The 26,151-nt window shown below is 38.6% G+C and overlaps 1 protein-coding gene across 4 annotated transcripts in view; it reads right to left on the reverse strand.

Moving 5' to 3' along the window:
• The window catches only part of USP33 (ubiquitin specific peptidase 33), a 59,558-nt gene extending 37,219 nt beyond the window's left edge, over positions 1–22,339 (reverse strand). For 2 of the 4 annotated variants that reach the window (XM_027614416.1, XM_027614406.1), the window contains exons 1-5: positions 17,740–17,926; positions 4,408–4,539; positions 4,173–4,226; positions 3,694–3,756; positions 1,943–2,095 (exon numbers count right to left, since the gene is read on the reverse strand). In XM_027614416.1, the coding sequence (XP_027470217.1) occupies positions 1,943–2,095; positions 3,694–3,756; positions 4,173–4,226; positions 4,408–4,539; positions 17,740–17,814 (477 nt within the window). In that variant the 5' untranslated portion in view covers positions 17,815–17,926. Of the gene's footprint in view, positions 1–1,942; positions 2,096–3,693; positions 3,757–4,172; positions 4,227–4,407; positions 4,540–17,739; positions 17,927–22,140 lie in introns of those variants that run through there. The other 2 variants (XM_027614441.1, XM_027614422.1) reach the window with 2 other exon arrangements.
• Positions 22,340–26,151: the final 3,812 nt, after the last annotated feature.

Genomic DNA, 26,151 nt, shown 5'->3' on the forward strand with positions numbered 1-26,151 from the left:
ACACAAGCAGGGGGAGTGGGAGAGGGAGAAGCAGGCTTCCCGCAGAGCAGGGAGCCCGATGTAGGGCAGGACTACTATTTTTAATTAATGTTCCAATGAATTGGGTTCAAACAGCATATAAATTTTATAGTAGGGGCGCCTGGGTGGCTCAGTCAGTTAAGCATCTGCCTTCGGCTTGGGTCATGATCCCAGGGTTCCGGGATCGAGCCCTGCATTGGGCTCCCTGCTCAGCGGGAAGCCTGCTTCTCCCTCTGCCTCTGTCTGCTGCTCCCCCAGCTTGTGCTCTCTTGCTCTCTGTCAAATAAATAAATAAAATCTTAAAAAAAAAAATTTATACTAAAAAAATTTGTACAAATAACATTTTTTATTCTGAGTAATTTCTTCAACAATGGGATCAGGAAGTTGCATGAAATTAAATTCATGCCTTTTATGTGTTATAAATATAACTCACTAAAGAATTATTTACAAGCCATCAGAAAAGTATCAGTATATTTATTCAACCAGATTCAACATTCATTAAGAGTATGAAATCTCAGGGTGCCTGGGTAGCATAGGAGGTTGAGCTACAGACTCTTGGTTTCGGCTCCGGTCATGAGATTGAGCCGCACATCGGGCTCCACACTCAGCACGAATCTGCTTGGGTTTCTCTCTCCCTCCGCCCCTGGCCCTCCCCTTTGTGTTCTCTCTCTCTCTGAGATAAATAAATAAATCTTTAAAAAAAAAAAAAAGAGTATGCAGAAATGGCAACAGACAGCTGTTTTAACTTACTTTTCTTTCGTCAGGGATGATTATTTTGTCAATGTGTTTTTATTTATATTTCTCTTTTGTGAACCATCTGCACTTATTTTTTCAACCACCTTTGAGTATTACCCTTATAAATTGTTATTAGTTCCTTATGTGATTAAACTTTTTGTTACCACATTTTTGTTAATAATGCAGGAGTGTTCACGAAAATTTACTTTCAAACTATAAAGGCATTCAAAAAAGACAAAAAACACATTTCTGAATAATAAATAAATATCAGTGGGAGAAATGGTAATGGTAATGTGGTGATTTACCCATTAGAGCCATTCACCATGAAACTAGAAATGCAACAAGTTACACCTTGTCTAAAACCTATTCAGTTTAGTTACAGAATGTGTATGGCAAGCGAATTTATTAGCATAAATGTCTACTATCAAAATGTGATACAAAGATATAAAAGAAAAATAGAAGAGTTGGTACCAAGGAAGTAAAGTATAGAAATACAATGTGATTTTTATGACACAGGAGGAAAAAGCTCAGTAATGTGTTAATTATTAAACCATACAGAGGAAATGAGCAGAGTAAGTTAGAAGCCACTATTCTAATTTTTTCATTTCCTTTTTCCTATTTTTACACGACCGGAAAATTCTCAAAATTAAGTGATCAATCTTTGCAAGCCCACACATATTTTGGAACCAAAGGTCAATGCTAAGCTTTGAGATATCCTATCTGGTTTTTGATAAATTAGTAAAATGTTCTTAGTAATATGAATGGGGGTAAAGAGGGGAGAGAAATGAAAAACAGGGAGCTGAATTAGTATTTGTAATTCCCTATCAAAGAAGGCCTGCCCCCTCTCCTAGAACCAGATTGCTAGAAAAAGATACACTTTTTAAACTAGTTTTTTTTTTTTTTTTAAGTTTTAAAAACACAACAGGTATCGCTTCTCGGCCTTTTGGCTAAGATCACAACAGGTGCTTTTCCATCTTCAGACAGGTGGGCTTCAATCTTACCATAACCTATCATTCTACAAAAGAACAAAGGCCAGCCTCAGTGTTTCAATCGAGGAAAAAAGGCACATTACATAAATTTTTAAAGTACAAATTAGGTAGAGTGGTTTTAAATTACAACTACATGACAAATTCTGAAATCACTACCTGAAAATGTATGATATTTTAATTAAATAAAGTTAGATTATTACCTGGACACTGTTTTCTTGTGTTTGCTGAAGTGGTCTTACATGAGGCAAAGAAGGCTGAGTTCCTAATTTCCTATCCAAAAATACTTCTTTGCTGCAAGCATAACACCATACTCGAAGAGTGGTAAGGTTCACAGTTAGATAATGCTTTGTCTCCTATATAATTTCACAGGAGGGGAGAAGAGGAACCAAAATTAGATATAGGTGAAAACATTTCAAAAGACCGTATAAGGGGGCACCTAACTGGCTCAGCTGGAAGAGCACTGGACTCTCACTCATGACTTCAACCCCCACCCTGGGTGTAGACATTACTAAAAAAATAAACTTAAAAAAAACATATAAGAGGGGTGCCTGGGTGGCTCAGTCGGTTAAGTATCCAACTCTTGATTTTGGCTCAGGTCATGATTTCAGGGTCATGAGACTGAGCCCCGCATCCAGCTCTGCGTTCAGTGGAGTCTGCTTCTCCCTCTCCCTCTGCCCCTCCCCTCATTTGCTCCTGATCTCTCTCTCTCAAACAAATAAATCTTTTTAAAAAATCATATAAGATAAACTGCTGGTCTTTGATGAATAACAATATACTCAAAAGAGAAGAGTTAAAACTGGAACACCAAAAACACATTCTTCGGGTAAACTGCTAAAGTACAGTGAATAGTAACAGTATCTAACCCTACTTTAGAAATTATTCTATTGTCATTTTTTACCACTGTTCAGCATGAAGACAAACAAGAGTAAGATTCTGTTTTGCAGTTAGCAAGTTAAGTGTAATACAAGAAAATAATTGACAAAAGCACAGTAACAATTCTAGAAGATCAGAGTAGCAAAACAATGAGCCCAATGACATGAGTCACAGCAAAAAACCGCTCAAGCAATAGTGAATGTATGATCTTGGATATATAAAGCTCCAGCCTTTCTCAACTGGAGTTCTGCAAGAAAATTTGTGCCCTACAGAAAATTATTTTAGTAACTATTTTTTCAATTCTCCTAAAAATGGTACATAGCACTACCATTCTAGATGCACAAAAGACAAGTAATGTATGTATAATGATGCCTGAGGGCCTTGGGATATTCAGGCTTAATTAATTCTCTCGAGGAACCCTGACTGAGGATAATTCATGCTATAGAAATATCAATGTGAAGAAAACAGTTCATTCTCAAGAAACTTACAGTTTAGAAGGGGAGTTACTATAAAAGAGGCATGCCAGAATTACACACAAGCACCAAACCACCAGGGTGAAGTAAAAAGGGAACTCCAGTTAAGAGAATGTGCAGAAGATAATAAGAGTTGAGACCTGAAGTTAGCCAGGTCCTATATCAAGTGGAGGCATCCTCTCTTAACTTCAATCTTCACATCTCCTAAAATTCCAACTATCATCTTCATAAATCAGGTGGCATATTTCTTAAATCATTACTCTCTTAATTAGAATCTCAATCTAATATTGATCTTAGCAATACCCCTCCCCACCTTTTAAAAAGTATAAGCTAAGATTTAACTCCTCTTATATGAAAAAGGGCAAAATTTTGAACTAAAACTTGAAATAATGTATTCGCTTTCCGTATCCTTCAGACTCTCTTTAAAAAACATCTTGCATGAAAATTTTCTGTACACTGGGTAATATATGGAATTGTTGAATCACTGTATTGTACACTTGAAACTAATATGACACTGTATGTTAACTAACTGGAATTAAAAATAAAAGCTAAAAAGCAAGCAAGCAAATAAATATATAGATAGAAAAAAAAATTCTGTATCATACCTGAGAGTGTATGGTGCTGTGATCTACTTGTGATTCACCACAACCAACATATGAACATCTATTCTAAAATAATTATACAAAAGAAAAATAAGGCATTTTACAATATGTGTAAATGAACAATAACACTGCAATTTCAATTAAGTTTTGATCACACGTTTTAAATCAATGACTAAGTGACTTTACATAGTAAATTATTTTAACCAAAAGGTATTAGGAACAGAAGAATTAAGTGAGAATATTTCTAAGCTAAAAGCTAATGCCACCTCTAATAAAAGGCAAGCATAAAATATTTTAATGATTTACTAAAACTCCGCAAAAGCAATGCAAGTTAAAACCCAAAGTTTACTTGTTATCGGTAATGAATTTTTTCAAGCATATTCATTTATAAAATCCTTTGAATGTCAAAAAATCTTAGAGTTACCCTTATTCAGATATAAATTTTTATAATACTAAACTTTTGAAAAGGAACACACACATACCTCCAGGCATGCCCAAAGATTTGGTCCTCTGACTTTACAATCCTGACAAGTACCCTATGAAACAAAAATCACAGACGACATTATCATTATATTGACACAGCCAAACACATACAATTGACTATCATATAAAAAATTAGAGCTCATGAACACACAGTATTATAGTAATTTATTTAAAAAATACGTATTTGGGAGTAAAATGAATAATTTTTTAAGGAAGGAAAAAACTCTATCTTACATGAGATTTTTGTATTAAGTCTTCTTTCGTTATTTCACCAACTGAATCCAAATGTGGACAATGATTTCGAAAAGCTGCCATTTTGTTAGAAATTTTTTCCTGTCTCCCAAGTATTTCCAAATGAGGTAATACCTACAGGACAAATAACCAAAAAATGTTAATATAGTAAAAATAATTAAAATAAAGGACAGGGTGCCTGAGTGGCTCAGTAGGTTAAGGTCTGCCTTCAGCTCAGGTCATGATCTTGGGGTCCTGGGATCAAGCCCCGCATCAGGCTCCCTCAGTGGGGAGTCTGCTTTTCACACTCCCTCTGCCCCTCCCCCCGGCCCCCCACCCCACCCCACCCCACCCCCACCCTACACCCCCCCCATGTGCATGCACAGGCGCATGTGCTCTAATAAAGTCTTCAAAAAAAATAAAAATAAAATAAAGGCTAAAATAATAAGCATATGTGTTTACAAGTCTACCCTAGAATATATTTTTCAAAATATACCTAGATTACCTTCATAATTTAAAATGCACATTGACAATTTCTCTACAAAGTTAACATTTTATTAAGACTGACAACTATGAGGGCCCTGGGTGGCTCAGCGATTAAGTGTCTGCCTTCCGCTCAGGTCACGGTCCCAGGGTCCTGGGATTGAACCCCACGCTGGGCTCCCCACTAAGCTTCTCCCTCTCCCACTCCCCCTGTTTGTGCTCTCTCTCTCTCTCGCTGTCTCTCTCTCGCTAATATACAAATAAAATCTTAAAAAAAAAGATTGACACCTATGTATCAATGTAAATTTGTTTCTACAATACTTTTGCTACTTTTTCCCCTTTCTCTCTCCCATTTCACATTTTAGAATATAAATAAGAGAAAAAATTTCATTTATTCAATTTACGTACTCTTATCTTTTTTTTTTTTTTAAGAGTAACCCTTAGGCTGTAATAGGAGTTAAAGGGAAAGAATAGTCAAATGGAAACATTTCTTTTCACACTAGTAGCAGCCCGTAGTGATGATATAAATGAAACTGGTCTGGTATGTTAGCAGTATACCAAGATGGTCACAAATCACAATTTCTCAACATTGGCACCACTAACACTTTGGGCCAGATCTTTCTTGTGGGAGTTTGTACTATGCATTTTAAGGTAATTAGCAACATTTTTGCTCTACCTATTAGATGCCAAAACACCCTCCCTATTCTGAGCTTTAACAACTACAGTATAAAATGTCCTCAAAGGGACAAAATCGTCCCAAGGTAAAAACCAAATTATCACAAGATCCTTTCAACAACCCTGATGTAGAGTACTACTATTATCTTCATTTCATATAAGGCTAAGAGAAGCAAATCTGACTGACTTCCCATTGTTAGCGTTTGGCAGAACGAGGATTTCAATCCACCTATGTATCTTATGGGTAAGAGCAAGACTGTGGAGTCAAATAGAATTGAGGATACCAAGAAGAGTAGGATGGCATAACTAACTTAGGGGCTATTTTAAGGATTAAATGAGGTAGTACACGTGTCAAGTGTGTAAATACACACACACAGTACTACGCATACACAAGCACATAAAATTTTATTAGGCACTCTGTAGCATCCCATTGTATACTTTTTTTTATATGACCGGTAAGGTCTCATACCTCCCTTCCCCATATGACCACAAGTTTAAGACTTAGTTTCCCACATCGATTACAATTTTCCTAATATTCTTCAGGAGTTTCCTCAATTCCATTAAAATAAACAGAAGGCAAAATGTTTTGCAATCCCAATACACTTAACTTCCTCCAAGATATCACATTATAAGTATAACTTATGAGAAAAAGGAGAGGAATACTGTTCTGTCACTAAATTTTATCTATCTCCACTGCAAATCTTATAAAGAGCTAACTGCTACACAGCATTCAATGCATAGAAATCTTTTTTTTTTAAAGATTTTATTTATTTATTTGAGAGAAAGAGAGAATGAGAGATAGAGAGCACGAGAGGGAAGAGGGTCAGAGGGAGAAGCAGGCTCCCCGCTGAGCGGGGAGCCCGATGCAGGACTCGATCCCGGGACTCCAGGATCATGACCTGAGCCGAAGGCAGTCGCTTAACCAACTGAGCCACCCAGGCACCCTCAATGCATAGAAATCTTATGCCTGGTTCAAGTAAACCGAGTGATTTCCAAGAAAAAGTCTCAAGTTTAAAATTCAGTACTTCTAGATCTTCTTTGGATGTACATTCTTAATAACAAGGCTTTTCATGCCCTTAGTTTATCTTTGGGGTTTGAGAACACTATTTGGAAACAAAATAAGAAACTTAGGAAAGAATAAACACTTATAAAGCTAAAATATTAACACATTAGTAAACACATTAAACAAAAAGTTTCAATGAAATCAAATGAATCCAGTATTATCTTGCAACCTACAAAATACAATGGGAAATCACCCCGGGGGTTAATAGTGAATAAATAGTTATTTCTAAATATTACATTATTACATAACATTAGGGATGCCTGGGTGGCTCAGTCCGTTAAGCATCTGACTCTTGATTTCAGCTCAGGTCATGATCTCAGGATCATGAGACTGAGCCCTGCATCAGGCTCCACACTCAGCAGAAAGTCTGCTTGAGATTCTTTCCCTCTGCCCCTCCCCATGCTCCAGACTTTCAGATGCATGAAGTTAAACTTAAAATAACTGTTAATATTTTCTATTTCTTATTTATATTTTAGGAAGAGTCTGGCAATCTTTCCCAAGTCTCACTTCCTTTTGTGCTTAGATATTTCTTCCCTCTCATCCAACTACCTCTACAGCCAGCCATTATGGAGTAACAGGAAACAGATTCACGCTCTCAACTTAATTAACTAAAAAGCCAGACAAAATATATAAAACAACGGTTATCAGACATCGGACAATAAGCAACGAGGCAACTACCCCACCTTACTGCCTAGAAAGAACTTCTAGGCCATAGTATACATAGGAGAAAACCCAGACAGTCTAGCAATCTCCTTGAGTTGAAGGGGCAGTACTGAAAATGCAGAGAGGCCAAGGTGGCTAGAATTCACAAGGCAGAGTAACAGAGAGGAAGGAACTAAACACAGAGCAAATAAACTCATGAGATTTGTAGAGGGCTACCGTCAGGTTTTTAGCTGAGAACTGATAAGCATGCATGTGCATGTGATTAAACTACCCTAAACAAGGGAAAGAACTACTGGAAAGGAGCAGGTAGAAATATCCTCACAGCCAACACAGATCTGTTTGTGCCCCCATCAGTAAGTTTAAAGCCTTCATAATACTGAAGGAACAAAGTACTCAGAGGCTATCACCCCAGTAATAGGAAATAAAGTATCCCTAGACTAAAAACTACTTTTGTTCTGCCTTTAAAAAGCTCAAAACAATTATTACAGTACCAAACTATTCCCAAGGCACTTAACTGTGTCCCAGAACAAAGCTAAGGATATTTAAAGGAATAAAAAAAAAAAAAAAAAAAAAACCCAGCACCAGACAAGATTTAAAAAATGGCAATGCCTGGCATCCAATCAAAAATTACAAGTCAGGAATGCAAGCTGGTACAGCCACTCTGGAAAACAGTATGGAGGTTCCTCAAAAAGTTGAAAATAGAGGTACACTATGACTTAGCAATTGCACTACTATTCACCCCAAAGATACAAATATAGTGATCCAAGTGCACCCCAATGTTTATAGCAGCGATGTCCACAATAGCCAAACTTTATCCAGATGAATGGATAAAGAAGATGTGATATATATATATATACATATATATATATATACACACACACACAATCGAATACTCCTCAGTCATCAAAAAAATGAAATCTTGCCATTTGCAAAGATGTGGATGGAACTAGAGGGTGTTATGCTAAGCGAAATAAGTCAATCAGAGAAAGACAATTACCATAGGATCTCACTGATATGGGAATTTAAGAAAGAAGGCAGAGGATCATAGGGGAAGAGAGGAAAAAATAAGACAAGACGAAATCAGAGAGGGAGACAAACCATAAGAGACTCTTAATTGTAGGAAACAAACTGAGGGTAGCTGGAGGGGAGGGGGGTGGGGTGTTGGAGTAACTCGGTAATGGACATTAAGGAGGGCACGTGATGTAATGAGCACTGGGTATTATATAAGACTGGTGAATCACTGAACTCTACCTCTGAAACCAATAATACATTACATATTAATTGAATTTAACTTTTTTTTAAAGATTTATTTATTTATTTGAAAGAGAGAGAATGAGAGAGAGAGAGAGCACGAGAGGGGGGAGGGTCAGAGGGAGAAGCAGACTCCCTGCTGAGCAGGGAGCCCAATGCAGGACTCGATCCAGGGACTCCAGGATCATGACCTGAGCCGAAGGCAGTCGCTCAACCAACTGAGCCACCCAGGCGCCCTAACTGAATTTAACTTTTAAAAAAAATAAAAAGTACTGAGAAATAATCTTATCCAGCACAAATGTACCTCTCCTGTCCACCTGCCCTAGCTTTCAGGGCACCCACCTGCTGTCTTAAGCCCACTCTCTTGAAATACCCCTGTGCTATGAAGATGTCCATGGGGCAGTAACCATATTTATGTTGCTCTATACTGTATCATATTTTGTCATCATTCAGTTATAAAATCTTTTATAATTTAAGAAAAATTACAAGATATACAAAGAAGAAAAATCAGATCCACAGCAAGAAAAAAAGAGATCCAGAGATAATACAGATGACAGGATAAAGGATACCCATTTTATTTTTTATTTTATTTATCAAAGTAGGCTCCAGGCCCAGCTGGAGCCAAACACAGGGCTTGAACTCACGACCCTGAGATCAATACCTGAGCTGAAATCAAGAGTCAGACACTCTACTGACTGAGCCACTGAGGTGCCCCAAGGATACACATTTTAAAGAAAAACTACACTGCAAACTGAAATACAAAAAAAAGACTGAGAAAATTAAAAAAGAGTATCACTCAGCTGGATGCAGAAGTCCAAATTTGATGAAAAATAAAATCCTACAGATTAAAGCAACACAACGAACTCAAAGCACAAGACACATGAATAAATTACACCATGGCACATTAAAAACAAGTTGCTTAAGGGGGCAATGCAGGCCACTGGCTTCCATGGGGCTGCCTTGCAGGATAGGCGCGGCTAAAAATCAACCAACCAACCAACAAGTTGCTTAAAACCAGTAATAAAAAGAACATCTTCAAAGTACCCAAGAAAGGCCAATAATGTATGCTGGAAACAATGCAAGCCAGAAGACAGTGGAGCAACATCTATACAGTATTGAAAGATCACTGTCAACCTAGAATTCCATACCTAGAAAGACAGCTTTCAAAAAAAGGCAAATAAAGACCTCTTACAAAAGTGCTGAAAGAGGGGCGGCTGGATGGCTTAGTCAGTTAAGCATCTGCCTTGGGCTCAGGTCATGATCCCAGGGTCCTGGGATGGTGCCTGCTTTAGGCTCCCTAGGCAGTAAGGAGTCTGCTTCTCCCTCTCCCTCCACTCGGACTCATGTCCTGTCCTGCATGCTCTCTCTCTACTAAATAAAAAATCTTTAAAATAAATAAAAAATGCTGAAAGAACTTATTACCAGCATACCTGCACTTTAAAACCTACATATATGCTTCAATATTTTTTTCATGCTCATATAATCAAATACAGAAATAAAGACCTATATGGCCTTTTTTGGCAATACAGATATCCCTCACTCTCAACTTTTTCTTGGATACACGTCATGATGCATGCCCTGCATAAATTATTTAATTAATTCTTCTATAGATGAACACTCTCTGTTTCCATATTCTGCCATTAAAAATACCCATATGATCTTGGGATGGTTCAGTCGGCGGAGTGTGTGACTCTTGATCTCGGGATTCTGAGTTTGAGCCCCAAGTTAGGTGTAAAGATTACTTAAAAAGGGGTGCCCGGGTGGCTCAGTTGGTTGAGCGACTGCCTTCGGCTCAGGTCGTGATCCTGGAGTCCCGGGATCGAGTCCCACATCGGGCTCCCTGCTCGGCGGGAGTCTGCTTCTCCCTCTGACTCTCCCCCCTCTCATGTGCTCTCTCTCTCAAATAAATAAATAAATAAAATCTTAAAAAAAAAAGATTACTTAAAAAAAACAAAATCTTAAAAAAAAATCCATATAATCTTAATACAGGCCAGTTTGTAAAATCAGATTTTGCAAGATTATATTTCAAAAATTATACAACTTACATTTCCACTAATAAAGCCATTTTCTGCACAGCAACACCATTTTCTCTACTAACAATAAACATCATTGGTTTTTTTACTTTTGCCATTTAATAGGCACATTGTTAGATTTCACTAGTACTTTAATTTGCATTACTTGACAACCAGTGAGTTTGAGTATCTTCTCATAAGTTTTATGGCCTCCTAGATTTGCTCTTTTATTAACTACTCCTTTGAATTTTTTTTTTTTTTTTTTTGGTCTTCTGGATTCAAATAGAATTTCTACACTGCAGGGGCACCTGGTGGCACAGTCGTTAAGCATTTGCCTTTGGCTCAGATCATGATCCCAGGGTCCTGGGATCAAGCCCTGCATTGGGCTCCCTGCTCCGTGAGACACCTGCTTCTCCCTCTCCCACTCCCCCTGCTCTTGTTCTTTCTCTTGCTATGTCTCTCTCGGTCAGGTAAATAAATAAAATCTTAAAAAAAAAAAAAAAAAGAATTTCTACACTGCAAATATTTTTTCATACTATTAAGTTTTTAATTTTGATGAAATACACAAATTTATCATCTTAGCCATTTCTAAGTATATTCAGCAACATTATACAACATTCACGCTGTTCAACCAACATGGTCCAACATTCACATTGTTGTACAACCAATCTCCAGAACTCTTTTCATCTTGCAAAACTGAAACTCCACAACCATTAAATAGGAGCTCTCCATTCAACCTCCCACCAGCCCCTGGCAACCACCTTCTACTTTATCTCTATGAATTTGACTAGTCTGGGGGTCCAAAGAGGTTTTTCAGAGGAATTATACAGTATGTTTTTGTGATGACTTTATTTCACTTAGCCTAATGTCCTAAAGATTCATCCATTTCGTAAGCATGTCAGAAATTTCCTTCCTTTTCCAGGCTGAGTAACATTCAGTTGTGTGTGTGTATATACCACATTTTGTTAATTCATTCATCCATCACTGAACATTTGGGTTGCTTTCACCTTTTGGCTATTGTTAATAATGCTGCCATGAACACAACCATACAACTATTTCTTCAAATACGTGCTTTTATTTCTTTAGGGTAGATAGCCAGAAGTGAAATTGCTAGATCAGGGTTGCCTGGCTGATTCAGCTGGTAGAGAATGCAAGTCTTGATCTTGGGGTTCTGAGTTTGAGTCCCACGTTGGATGTGGAGACTATTTAATAAATAAACTTAGAAAAAAATAAATTGCGGGATCATATCGTAATTCTATTTTTCAGTTTTTGAGGAATCACCATACTATACATATACATATATACCAGCAGCCATAGTGGCTGCACCATTTTATATTCCCAGTCCAATGCACAAGGGTTCCAATTTCTCCACATCCTCACCAACCCTTACTTCTCTAAGTTGTTTTTTTTTTTCCTGGTTTTTTGATAGTAGCTATCCTAATAGGTGTGAGGTGATCTTGCTGTGGTTTTGATTTGCATTTCCCTAATGATTAGTAATGTTGGGTATCTTTTCATGTATTCATTAGCCGTTTATTTATATACCTTCTTTGGAGAAATGTCTATTCGACTCTTGTTTTTTAATTGGGTTGTTCATTTCTTTTCGTTGTTGAGTTGTAGGAGTCCTTTACATATTCTGGGTATTTAACTCCTTATCAGATATATGATTTGCAATATATTTTCACCCATTTCATAGGCTGCCTTTTTACTCTCGACTGTGCCCTCTGATGCACCGTTTTTAATGTGATATAGTCAAATTTATCTATTCACCTTTGTTGCCTGTGCTTTCGCTGTCATATCCAAGGAATCACTGCCAAATCCAATGTCACAAATGTTTTCTTCTAAGAGTTTTAGTTCTTATGCTTAGGCCTTTGATCCATTCAAGTCAATTTTTCTATGCGGTATAAGGTAAGCATCCAACTTAATATGTTTGCATGTGAGTATATAATTTGCCCAATTCCCTCTGTTGAAAAGACTTTTCCCCTCTTTGAACAGTCTTGGCACTCTTGTCAAAAAAAAAAAAAGATCATCATATATATGAAGGTTATTTATGGACTCTATGCTATTCCACAAGCTTATGTCTGTCTTAGTACCAATACTGCTAACTTTCTTACAGTATCCTTTATCATTAAAGGCTTTAATTTTTATAAAATCAAACACGTCTCTTACAATAGCTTGAGTTTCTAATCTTAAAATTTCCTAGTCCATATAGCTAAACCTGTAGAATAACCTTAACTAGTTTTTAAACAAGGCTTTAATTCATCTGAGGTTTATCTTAAGACGGGAACCCAATTTTATTTTCTTCCAGATGGGCAGACAGTTGTACCAGCACCACTTACTACACAATCTACCCATTACCTACTGAACTGTAATACTATCTTTACCTTTATTACACTTGCACATATTTCTGGATCCTTCATTTTGTTCCACCAATCTACTTATGCCAATACCATATTTAATCTGAATACACAGAATGTAGAGTATTTCAATAACTGTAAGACATTCCTCATTCACTATTCCTTTTCAGTTTCCTTGGCTATTCTCTGAATATACTAGAAAACACGATAGTTTTACCTCCTGTTTTCCAGTATTAATACTAATTATTTACTGTTTTAATGCATTTACTAGAATCTCTAAGGCAATGTTAAATATAAAAATGTTTAAAAAAAGTGATTTTGGGCAACCATTTCTGGGTCCTTGCTTTAATGGTTTAGCCACTTAGGATATTTGCTGTAATTTCCTCCTATTCTTAATTTACTTTGATTTTTTAAATTAGAATTCTTTTTTAAAGTAAGTTCTGAGCCCAATATGGGGCTTGAATTCATCACCCCAAGATCAGGAGTCATATGTTCTACTGACTGAGCCAGCAAGGTGCCCCTAATTAGAAATGGTCAAGATTTTTATTTATTTATTTGAGAGAGTGAGGAGAGACAAGGAGCGGGGGAGAGGCAGAGGGAGAAGCAGACTCCCCACTGAGGAGGGAGCCTGATGTGGGGCTCAATCCTGGGACTCCGGGATCATGACTTGAGCCGAAGGCAGATGCTCAACTGACTGCGCCACCCGGGCACGCCAGAATTGGCCTTAATGAACTTTATTAAATGTCTTCTCAGCAGCTACTGATGATTTACTATATTCCTTATTTCATCCATTGATATGATCTATTAATAGATTTGATACGAATGATCCTTGCATTGGTATGCCTATGGGTCAAAATGTACTATTAGTCTGTTGCTTCATATCTAGATTCTATTGGTTAATATTGTATTTAGAAATTTTGCAAGTGAAATTGACCTTTTTGGGTAACATTTTTATTAGGGATAAAAGTACATGTGCTTCACAGAATACATTCAGTAGCTTTGCATCTTCTTTACCATAGAAAAGGTTTTATTTTTATTATTATTACTGTATGTTCTTTATAAATTAAATGAAACTCAGCTGTGAAATTATCTACTATGGTGCCTCTTTGCAGGACATATCTTCAATCATCTTTTGACCCTTTAGTGGGAATGGGTCAATTCAAGTTTTTCACTTCTTGGATCAAATTTACTAATTTATATTTTGCTATTAAATCATGCATGCCCTTGGGGCGCCTGGGTGGCTCAGTCGTTGGGCGTCTGCCTTCGGCTCAAGTCATGATCCCAGGGTCCTGGGATCAAGCCCTGCATCAGGCTCCCTGCTCGGCAGGAAGCCTGCTTCTCCCTCTCCCACTCCCCCTGCTTGTGTTCCCTCTCTCACTGTCTCTGTCAAATGAATAAATAAAATCTTTAAAAAAAAAAATCATGCATGCCCTCTCAATTTTCAACTTTACATCATAGCATGCATGTAATCTCAAGAAAATTGCATAACAGTCCATTAATCTCCCCTATATCCATGTGTCTTTGATATTTCCTTTCTCGTTACTAATCTTGTGCATTTTTACTTGATTTTATTTTCTTCTACAGGGGTTTATCTAGTTAATTGGTCTTTGCAAAGAACCAGCTTTGCGATTTATCCTTTCCACTATTTTTGTTCTGTTGTTTCCAATTCCATTAATTACAGCTTTATCTTTAATTTCCATGTCGTACTTGGTTTTGGTTTTATTTTCTTAATCCCTAAATATGAGTACTAAATTCTCTTTTTTTTCTCACTTAATAAAAGTATTTAATTAGTATGCATTTTCCTTTAAGTACCAATGTTGGTGGGGTGCCTGGGTGGCTCAGTGGTTAAGCGTCTGCCTTCAGCTCAGGTCATGACCCCAGGGTCCTGGGATCGAGCCCCACATCAGGCAGAGCCCCACATCAGGCATCGGGCTCCCTGCTCCGCGGGAAGCCTGCTTCTCCTTCTCCCACTCCCCCTGCTTGTGTTCTCTCTCTTGCTGTGTCTCTGTCAAATAAATAAAATATCTTAAAATAAATAAATACATACATACATACATACATACCAATGTTGGCCAATTAAACGGAAATTTTCTCATTGCTTTCTAGATAATCTTAATCTTGCTTTTTATTTTAGAATGTTTTAAGTCCATCATTAGAACAGATACATAAAAGGTACATTCACAAATGAATACTACACAACAGTCTGACCACTTGAAATGGATGGATAATTTATCAACAGGGATTGATCTAAAGTACATAATGTTGGATTGGAAGAAAAGAAAGATACACAATGATACGTACTGTATGAAACCACTGAAGTAAAAATTTAAAACCTGCATTATAGCACACTGTATCTGGACGTAGACATCCTATAAAAATATAGACATTGAAGGTTATGTACTCTGTTGCCTCAGAACAAAGAAATGGGGACTGGGGAAAGATTAAGTACTCTCTGTTCTGGTGTCTGGTATTAATCTTTTGGTATCTAAACAATTTAACAAGAACTAGTGCATATAAACAAAAGCTCATAATTTGTACCAAGGCAATTTAGTATTCCTTACAATTAAACATAACACTATCAAAATAGAATTCCCTTAATATTCTCAATTAATTCACTATGGTAACAAAATCATTCTTTTATTCCTTCTTCTGATAAAGATTTACTGAGAGTTGGCTATTTAGACACAAGAGGACAAGGCAACAGAGGTTCTAAGCTACTTCAATTTCTTCTCCAGTGTATACCAAAAGAAGGCATGCATGCTTTCACTCTGGTCTGACAGTCTGCCCAGGGAAGACAGGTACTAGGCATTAGAAAAGATAGACAACACAAAGGCAGTGAAAATAAATGTAAATGAAAATGCCTTTTTTTCAGTATATAGATGTAGATCCCACAAAACTCTGAGATTCCTTTAGAAGCTTGTGATTCACAGGATGGGAATCACCAGGGAGCACAAGAAAATTCAAGCTCTGCATGGAAATGAAGGCTTTTCATAATTGACCCCAATTTGTCCTTATCTTTTCAATCTTTTATCTGGCAACCTTTTCCGCAACCTTTTCCTCTATCTACCCTAACTAGACTTATTTGAAATTTTCTCAGCCTTATAATGATGGCAATAACCCCAACTAAAAAATGTTCCTGGACGAATTCATGTCTATGATGTACAGCTCAATTGCCCATCTGCAGATTCAAAACTGCTTCTGAAGGTATTACTTTTAAGCAGGGGGAAGGAGGGAATACCTTGGCAGTACAGTCAAGTTTCATGCCCAAAATTCTACCTTTGCCATCCAAAAAAACAGAAGAGCACATATTCAAATTTTAGGAAAAGCACAGGGACCTGTGTCATTAATATTTGTTACACATCAGGACATAGTTGGTGACCTAATAAGAACCTTTTAATATTGAGAAACCGCCTGCATTCCATTGCCTCGTCTATTCTAAAAGGTAAAGCTATTTATAGAGTCAGATTCAAGCAACCATGAGAAAAAATTTATGTCAGGAAAACTGGTAAATAATTTAATAGTCATAGAGAAGATTGATATGAATCCAGAAAGTCTTTACTAGCAGGTGGCAGAACTGTTGGTATTTTTAACAAAACTCTGAATAAAGGCACAGAAGGCAGGCTTGCGAAATCTAGTTATAAAATTTTAAAAATTAAGTTTTTTAGGGGTGCCTGGCTGGCTCAGAAGAGTATGCAACTCTTTTTTTTTTTTTAAAGATTTTATTTACACATTTGAGACACAGAGATACAGAGAGAGAGAGAGCACGAGCAGGGGGAGAGGCAGAGGGAGAGGGGAAGCAGGCTCCCCACAGAGCCAGGAGCCCAATGTGGGTCCCAATCCCAGGACCCTGGGATCATGACCCAAGCCAAAAGCAGACGCTTAACCATCTGGGCCACCCACGTGCCCCTGACAGTAAAAGGTTGTTTTTCTTTTTTTTAAGATTTTATTTATTTATTTGACAGAGAGAGAGACAGCAAGAGAGGGAACACAAGCAGGGGGAGAGGGAGAAGCAGGCTTCCCACTGAGCAGGGAGCCCCGACGCGGGCCTCGATCCCAGGACCCTGGGATCATGACCTGAGCCAAAGGCAGATGCTTAACGACTGAGCCACCCAGGCGCCCTGACAGTAATAGTTTTTAAAGAAAAAATAAATTATTTGGAAAAATGAGCTAAAATTAACAAAGATGGTCATACCATATCCTATATTAGGGTTCACAGAATCTACTGTCTAAAGTGACACTAAAAAAAAAAAAAGAGTTTCAAGTATTTAGAATCCAGACTCTAGGAGATGCATGGAACAACAGTACAATTCTTACTCAATTTATCAATAGGTTTCAGGATATAAAGAGTAATCGGTCTTATTGTATTCACAAACTAGATTATATCTGGAAATTTTATTTATGAAGAATACTAAAAGCTACAGGGGCGCCTGGGTGGCTCAGATGGTTAAGCATCTGCCTTCGGCTCGGGTCATGATCCCAGGCTCCTGGGATCGAGCTCCACATCCAGCTCCTGGCTCAGTGGGGAGCCTGCTCCTCCCTCTGCCTCTCCCCCTGCTTGTACTCTATCTCTGTGTCTCGAATGAATAAATAAAATCTTAAAAAACAAAAAAAGAATACTAAAAACTACAGAATAAGAATACCTTCCATAGAAATCCTTTAAAATAAATAATTTGGAAACTATCTTATAAGACAACACTGTGGCTAAGAGTAGTTTCTGGAGCAAGGCTACTTAGGTTCAAACCCAATTTCCCTATGTCCTAGGTTTGTAACCAGGGTTATTTCTCTGTGCCTCAATTCCCTCGTCTATAAAACTGAGATAACCATAAATATCTACCTCATGGAGTTCTGGAGTATATATAAAGCACGTACAAAGTGCTGGGGCACCTGGCTGGCACAGTCTGTTAAGCATCTGACTCTTGGTTTCAGCTCAGGTCATCATCTCATGGGTCAGGAGATCTAGCCGCCTCCGGCTCTGCACTCAGCAGGGAGTCTGCTTGAAGATTCTCTCCGTCTTCCCCTCCCCTGACTTGAGCATGGTTGTGTACACACTCTCTCAAATAAATAAATCTTTAAAATAAATAAATAAATAAAATAAAATAAATACATATAAAGTGCTTTGAACAGAGTGAGACAGTAAACAATAAAATATTAACTACTATGTAAAATAATTCAAGTATGGCCTTTTAGACAGAAGACAAAGGTTGGCAGACTTGATATATGTGTTCCAGTTATTTGGACATAATGATCCTTTAAGTATGAGGAATCCTTTTTTTATGTAACTGGAGAAAGTTAGCACTAGTAAACCCAATCAATGGTGAAGATTTTCAATGATTAGAGCTATTAGAGATCCGGAAGTGGGTGGAAAAACTCCCTCAACTCCCCTTCGTTTGATAGGATAATTCTGAGGCAGTTCTACAAAAATCTCCACAGGATTAAACTACCCCCCCACACACAAACACACACCAGATCCCATTCATTGGCTTTTTTTCCCTTCCTTAAATCTTTACCCACTCCCTCACTGCTGCTTCCAGCATCTCACCTGCACCCATTTTTTTTTTTAATTTAAGCTCTACTTAACATGGGGCTTGAACTCATGACCCCAAGATAAAGATTCACATGTTCTACCAACTGAGCCAGCCAGGTGCCCCTGCACCAATGTTTTTATCTAAAGTCCTGCTTTCAAGATAGCACTTCAGAGAAACTACAAGGACCACAAAAGTAATGCTATGGACATCTAGCTCAACCTAAAGCTGCCCAAAGGAATCTCCTGGTCTCAGTCTTCTCCCAATTACAGTTCATTCTGCATTCATGTGGAATACATACCTCTTCTGATCAAACACCTTTAATGAATGAAGTCTTTCATAATTTGTCTTTTTCATCTCCGATTACTAACTTACATAACCCATAACTTACTATCAGCCAATTGTTCTACTAATCCTGTGCTCGCTTCGGCAGCACATATACAGATTGTTCTACCAATCCTTTCTTAAATATAACTCATATCTTTCCAGGAACCCAATTATCTTTTTATTTTAGAAATATCCTACAATATTCCCCTGTTGAAAACCTTTCAAAGGTCACTCATCTCAAATACCATCTCTACCAAGACTCAATAACAAGTAATGTCTCCCTCACCTAAATTCCTGGTTATAATACTCATAAGACACTTACAGTAGTAATGGAAAAAAAAAAACTATCCTACATGACCAGAAGTTTGACTATACTTCTTTGAAGACAGAAACAACGTTTCATTATTTTTATTTTCCAAAGGGCTTTCCCTGGTAAACTCACAGGTATTTACTTAGCCTTCTAAAATAACTTTATTTTGATACATGCACAATTTTTAAAATATTAGTTCTCAGAGCACCTGGCTGGTTCAGTCAGTAGAGCATAGGACTCTATCTCAAAGTCATGAGTTCAAGCCCCACGATGGGCATAGAGCTTACTTTAAAAACATAATAATAATAAAAATAAAAGTTCTCTTAACATATATACTATACATATATATACTATACAAAATTCATGCTCCTTTTTATAGATGATTATACCACTGTACTTATCTTGGAATCTTTGGAGCTATCTTATTTATCAAAATGCTCTTGCCATCACATGCAGACTTGAAAAAAAAAGTTTAAAAACTATACTAAAGAAGGAACTGTTACTGGGGCACTGTCTGACTCAGTTGGAGGAGCATATCACTCTTGATCTGGGGGTTGTGAATTCAAGCCCCATGTTCAGTGTAGAGATTACTTAAATAATTACTTAAAAAAAAAAGCTGTTACTTATTACTTTTAAAAAGATACCCATATTTCAACTTTCTCACCATAAATCTTTCATCATTTTTGTACTTCATGCTCTTGTAGTCTTATTTTATAACTCACAGTGCTTTAATGTCCACAATAGCCAAACTGTGGAAAGAGCCAAGATGTCCATCGACAGATGAATGGATAAAGAAGATGCGGTATATATACACAATGGAATATTATGCAGCCATCAAAAGGAATGAGATCTTGCCATTTGCAACGACGTGGATGGAACTGGAGGGTGTTATACTGAGTGAAATAAGTCAATCAGAGAAAGACATGTATCATATGACCTCACTGATATGAGGAATTCTTAATCTCAGGAAACAAACTGAGGGCTGCTGGACTGGTGGGGGGGTGGGAGGGATGAGGTGGCTGGGCGATAGACATTGGGGAGGGTATCTGCTATGGTGAGCGCTGTGAATTGTGCAAGACTGTTGAATCACAGATCTGTACCTCTGAAACAAATAATGCAATATATGTTAAGAAAAAAAAAAAGAAGGTAACAGGAGGGGAAGAATGAAGGGGAGTAAATCAGAGGGGGAGACGGACCATGAGAGACGATGGACTCTGAAAAACAAACTGAGGGTTCTAGAGGGGAGGGGGGTGGGGGGATGGGTTAGCCTGGTGATGGGTATTAAAGAGGGCACATTCTGCATGGAGCACTGGGTGTTATGCACAAACAATGAATCATGGAACACTACATCAAAAACTAATGATGTAATGTATGGTGATTAACATAACAATAAAAATTTAAAGTAAAAAAATAATAATTCACAGTGCTTTAATATCTATCTGAATTCCAATTTTTATCAAAGGTTACTTCAGCAAGATTATTTCAGGCTTTAAGGAAATTCTGATCCTTACAGAATTTTGAAATGCTTCTGTCATGGGAAAAGACTTTTACTTCTTGGCATTCCTAATTTAGAGGCTTGGCATGAGGTTCAACTAAGATTGCACATGTGAAAGGTCATTGAAAATTCTAACAGCAATACATAAAAATTAAAAATTATCTCCTTAACTGAGAATTTCAAATATTTAAAATAAACTACTACAATCTAATGCCATTAAACTGCACTGTTATTTGGTTATTGGTAGTTTATGAAAGACAAAAAAGTGAAAGTTGGCAATAAATGAGATCAAAAATAAGATGTAATCTTAAGTAGACTATCCCTTGTGCATACAGCAGGTCAAATATTTTATTCCTGGAATATTTTTCGTATAATCCTTTTCTTCCAATCCCACCAAAGTAAATGAATTAACACAAACCTACCAACATAACTATTACTACTACCTTCTTATAAAATTAGCATCATCTATCAATAAGATTCCTACTTTTTCCCTTATTTATATTAATATTAATTCATTAACAATATTTGTATTAGGTTCAAGTCAAATAGCTTATTATCTGATTTGATCAGACCTTCCCAAATGATAAAATCGCCTCAACTAGAAATGGATCGAAAACAGCCTCATTATTTTTTAAACAGGTTTTTCTTAAAGAAAAAACAATCTAATTAAACTTTAAAAATTATATAATTCTAAATATCTATTAAGCAAGAAGTCTAGAGATCCTTGTGGTAAAATTCATCCTCAGTTTAGAGCCTATGCATGCTCCTGCTAGGATTTTACCCTCTGGCCCAATTTTCCAGGCCTAACACTAATTATAAGAGAATGTAAACCCTAAAAATGTTTAAGTTGAGTGCAAAACACCTAGAAGATTCTCAAACAATAGTTCAACTTGCACCCTGTAAACATTCAAATGAAGAACATTTTGTACTTGGTAAATATATACGACTAAAGGTCTGGAAAACTATACAGTATGGAAATTCGACACAAACAAAAGCTGCAGATGGACAGACTGTACGGGATGACCTCTGAAACAATATGGATCAAATATTGGTCGGAGAAAAATTCCAGGGACGATGACACCAGGGATTTTCCCGTTAATAACAACGAATAACGGGGCTTTGGGGCTGCATGAATAGGTCCGATCACCTCAACTGCGCTACAAAGCGAAACCAAGACCTAGGAGCCAGCGCGCTGCGGGGCTTTCAATCGTCTGCGCCCACCGTGGGGGGCTGGCAAATCGGATGGGACACCGTGGAAAGGAGCGGGGCCCCTCTCAGGGATTCGCTTAGCCTCCCGCTTCCCAGGGGAGCGCCCCCTGGGGGACCCTTCCTCAAATCTGCAACTGACTTGCGTCCTTCGCCGATCCCCGCCGTGGCGGCCACCAGATCATTACTGTAACGCAAAGCACAGAGACCTAGGCCTTCATCTCTCCCGCGCGCCCACCACCACCAAAGACTAAGAAAAAGAGGCCACTGCAGCGGCCGCAGCCCCAGAGCGCGGGAGCGAGAACCGAGACCGGCTCCTGGCGAGAGGCGAAGCGCCCTTCGGCCCCGCGCCCCTCCCAGGAGCGCCGCGCTCACCTCCACGGCCTTCCCCGCGGACCCCGCCAGCGCGGCCAACGGTGGCCTGCGGCCGCACCTCCGCAAAATCCTCTCTCACTCCCCGGGATTCGGAGAGGGGAGGCGTCGCATCAGGAGGGCCGGGAAACGGCTCCGCAGCCCTGCCCGCAGGGTCCCCGCCTCCCGCACCGGCCACTTCCCGCAGCAGCCGCAGCTCCTTCCGGTGTCTCCGCGGACGCCGCAGGCGTCTGGGGCGTCGCGGGAGGGCGGGAAGGGGCGGAGCTTTCGAGACAACCCGCCCCACCCCTGGGGCGTGGCCGCGGTGGATGGGCCCAGGTGCGGAGACCCTGGTGTGTCCTCACCCCTGGGACTTACAGAGGAGCTCCGTTGCTGGGACCGAGTACTTGCAGAGCAGATTCAGGCTTCGGGCTCTTGTCATTTTTACACATGTTCTCCCCCTCTTCTACATTCACACTATACGACCTTTGGCAGGTCTTGTTTCAATGCATTAGAGAATTTGCATTAAGGCTGGCCACTGAAGGGCCTCAGGTTTCCGACCTTATGCAAAGAAATATCAGACAACATAACTCAACGCTGTTTTCTCTCCTCTTTCTTCTCCCAACTTCTTAGGGCTTAGATTCTCTGAACGTAATTGCTTTTCCTTTTCCACATCTGCAAAGGAGAAATTCATCTCTCTTGTTTTCCCCTAGGCCAAAATCAAGATCAAATGAAATATTTATTGAAACCTTAGCATCTGCTTAGTGCCTAGAGTACTGAAAGAGACATGCCTTCTAATTAATGTAACTTAAAATTTCTTCAATTGATTACTATGCAAATAAAAACAGTTAAATTAATGAAAATTATTGTTAAAATTGCCAATTTCAATCTATCTGATTATCTCTAACTTTATAGTTTACAAAATGGGAGGATGTAGCCAAGTACTATGCAAAATGATCAATCTCCATCAGAATCAAGTAGAAAATATGCGAGCTTCTACTTCTATTTTTATGATAAAAGTGTAAAAAAATGAACTTTTGCTAGCTATATAGGAATTGACACCAATACCTCGGTTTGCACCACAAATGGTCACCTACCTTAGTTCACTGAGAGAGGATGGAGGTTTCACAATTTGGAGGATGCCTATGACACTACCACTCCTTTTATTTTTTCAGCATATTTCAAAATATTACATTTACATATTACAGGATGTAGGCAATGTGGTTAATTTTTATTTTAAAAATCAAATATCTAAATGTTTTAAATATTACTCCTTTGTTAGAGATAAGAGTGATCATGAAAAACATTTGTTCTCTGATGTCTTGTTCTCTGGTATCAGACTTAAAGGAGAATTGTGTGGATTTATTTGAAAAAAGACAGTGTTGGGGCACCTGGTGGCTCAGTCGGTGAGGCATCTGCCTTTGCTCAGGTCATGATCCCAGGGCCCTGGGCTCCTTGCTCAGCAGGGAGCCTGTTTCTCCCTCTTCCTCTGCTGCTCCCCCTGCTTGTGCTCTCTCACTCTTTCTCTCTGTCAAATAAATAAATTTTTAAAAAATTTTTTTAAAAAAGAAAAAAGACAGTGTTCTAGATTTTCTAACATTTGCTGTGATAGCAAGAGGCTCTCATCAATATGCTAGTTGCAAATTTTTTTTAATGTGTACATTTAAATTTAACCAAAGTAAAAATGGTGGGGGAGAAGAAATGAAGGAAAGGAAGAAGAAAAGAAATATGAGTAGGAAAAGGGAGAAAGGAAGACAATTAAGTGGTTATATCAAGACAAATACCTTCTCCAGGGGTACCTGGGTGGCTCAGTCGTTAAGCGTCTGTCTTGGGCTCAGGTCATGATCCCGGGGTCCTGGGATCGAGTCCCACATAGGGCTCCCTGCTCAGCGAGAAGCCTGCTTCTCCCTCTCCCACTCCCCCTGCTTGTGTTCCCTCTCTCACTGTGCCTCTCTCTGTCAAATAAATAAATAAAATATTTTTAAAAAATAAAATAAATTAAATTAAGAAAAGACAAATACCTTCTCATTTTTGCAATTGAGTAATAGCAAGTGAAAATGGCACAAAACATACATTTGATGTTCATATGCCTGAGACTGAATAAGCCTTGACAAAAGCTATTCCCCTAGTCAGACATACTATTACCAGATACTCCAAACTTCGATCCCTCATTCACCTGGCTAACTCCAACCCTGATATTCCTTTTTTAAAGATTTTATTAATTTTGTTTTTCATTTTTAGAGAGAGTGATAGAGAGCATGAGCGGGGGGAGGGACAGAGGGAGAGGGAAAGAGAGAATCTCAAGCAGACTCCTCACTGAGCGCAGAACCCAACATGGGGCCGGATCTCACAACCCCAAGGGATCTCACAACCCCAAGATCACAACCTAAGCGGAAATCAAGACTTAATCGCTTAACCAACTGAGCCACCCAGGCGCCCCTGGATGGATAGTTCTTGTTTAAAGCAACACTATTCACTCCGTTCGTTATTCCTCATTTCAGCATCCTGTTTGTTTCCTTCAGAGAATTTATTATAAATTTTAATTATGTTAAGATTTTTGTGTGTATTGAATTTTTTGCCTATATCCGCGGAACTGTAAAGCTCAGTGAGAGCAGTGAGTATTTCTGTCTTGCTCACAATATTCTCATAGTCCAGCATTGAAAGACTCAAATATTCGTTGATTCTCAACTGGGGGTGGTGGGTATTTGCCCCATGGTAGGTATGTGGTAAAATTCCTGAGGAGGACTGGAGGAAGAGAAATCAGCTACATTCCTTTGCATTAACATGACAGGAGAGTCCAAAACATCATTAGTGCCACTATTGAGAAACCCTGATTTAAACTGAGGCTTTATAATATGTTTTTGGTTATTAGTGACAGAAACTCAAACTGTTGTTCCTAACGTGCTAAACAAGATGGATTTGGTAGGGGGCAGGCAGAAACCAATTTTATTGTTTCTCATTATTGTCTCTGAAAATCTCTGAAGATCCCTCTCTGTTCCTAGGATAAAACCTTAGGCAAAGACTTTAGCTTTCCCCAAGTAATTAAAAAGTCCTAGAGTCATGTTCTAATAATAAACAAATGGTCTTTTCTCCCTGGTATTAAAAAATCCTGTCCAGTGCAACATCAAAAATCCCAGAACCCTACAGGTAAAAAATTATCTGCCATTCCCTCCCTACCCTTCCCCCTGACTGGCTTTTCATTTTGGGCCCCTCTCGGATTGAAGAAGACAGGGACAGAAAGGATCTTTCCTGACTAGAACAGTTTTGGCCTGAAGTCATTGCCGTCTGGGTATAGTTGAGGTCTGAGGCTGATCTTTCTCTTCTGGAATCATCACTCACCTGCAATCTCTTGGCCAGCTGTATATCTTATGACATATGCCTCAGTCCTCTGGTTTCCAGGGATCCATCCAAAGGTTAGGATCATCTCACCCATGAAGACAGTCTTATTGGACAGCCTCTCTCAAGATGATCCAATCCAGCTCTCTTACATGGGGTCCTCACTTGGTCCACAAAAAGCACATGTGTATCTCACAGAAGTATGTGTTATTCCCAATCAGCTTGTGTGCATCTTTTGCTTGGAAGCAGTCTTAGCCAATTGACTTAAGACTTTTCAAATGAGAATCAGTTACCAAGTCTTGTCTGTCTAATATGCCAAAGGACACATCATGTCATCTTTTCAAAATGGTCCTCCTAAAGCCCTTCAGACTTGGCTTGAGATGAGGGGGAAGCATCTACCTCTCTACCCCCCATTATAGTACCTTGATTTGGATAGGAAGGTGTTCGACATTGGCTTTTGAGGCCTCTGCCAAGAAAATCCGTTTTTATCTATTCACAAATAGGGTAAGGGTTCAGTTTACTCTAGCTTGGGGATTCTCAAAGATAGCACTACTGACACCTTCGATTGAATAATTCTTTGTTGTGGGTTATGGTTCTGGTGCATTGCAGGAGGTCTAGCAGCATATGTAGTAACCACTAGATGCCAATAACACCTCCTCCCACTGGTGACAAAATCATCCCCACTTGAGAATTACGGCT

Source organism: Zalophus californianus, chromosome 4 (assembly GCF_009762305.2).
Source record: "Zalophus californianus isolate mZalCal1 chromosome 4, mZalCal1.pri.v2, whole genome shotgun sequence".
In the NCBI taxonomy this organism is placed as follows: domain Eukaryota; kingdom Metazoa; phylum Chordata; class Mammalia; order Carnivora; family Otariidae; genus Zalophus; species Zalophus californianus.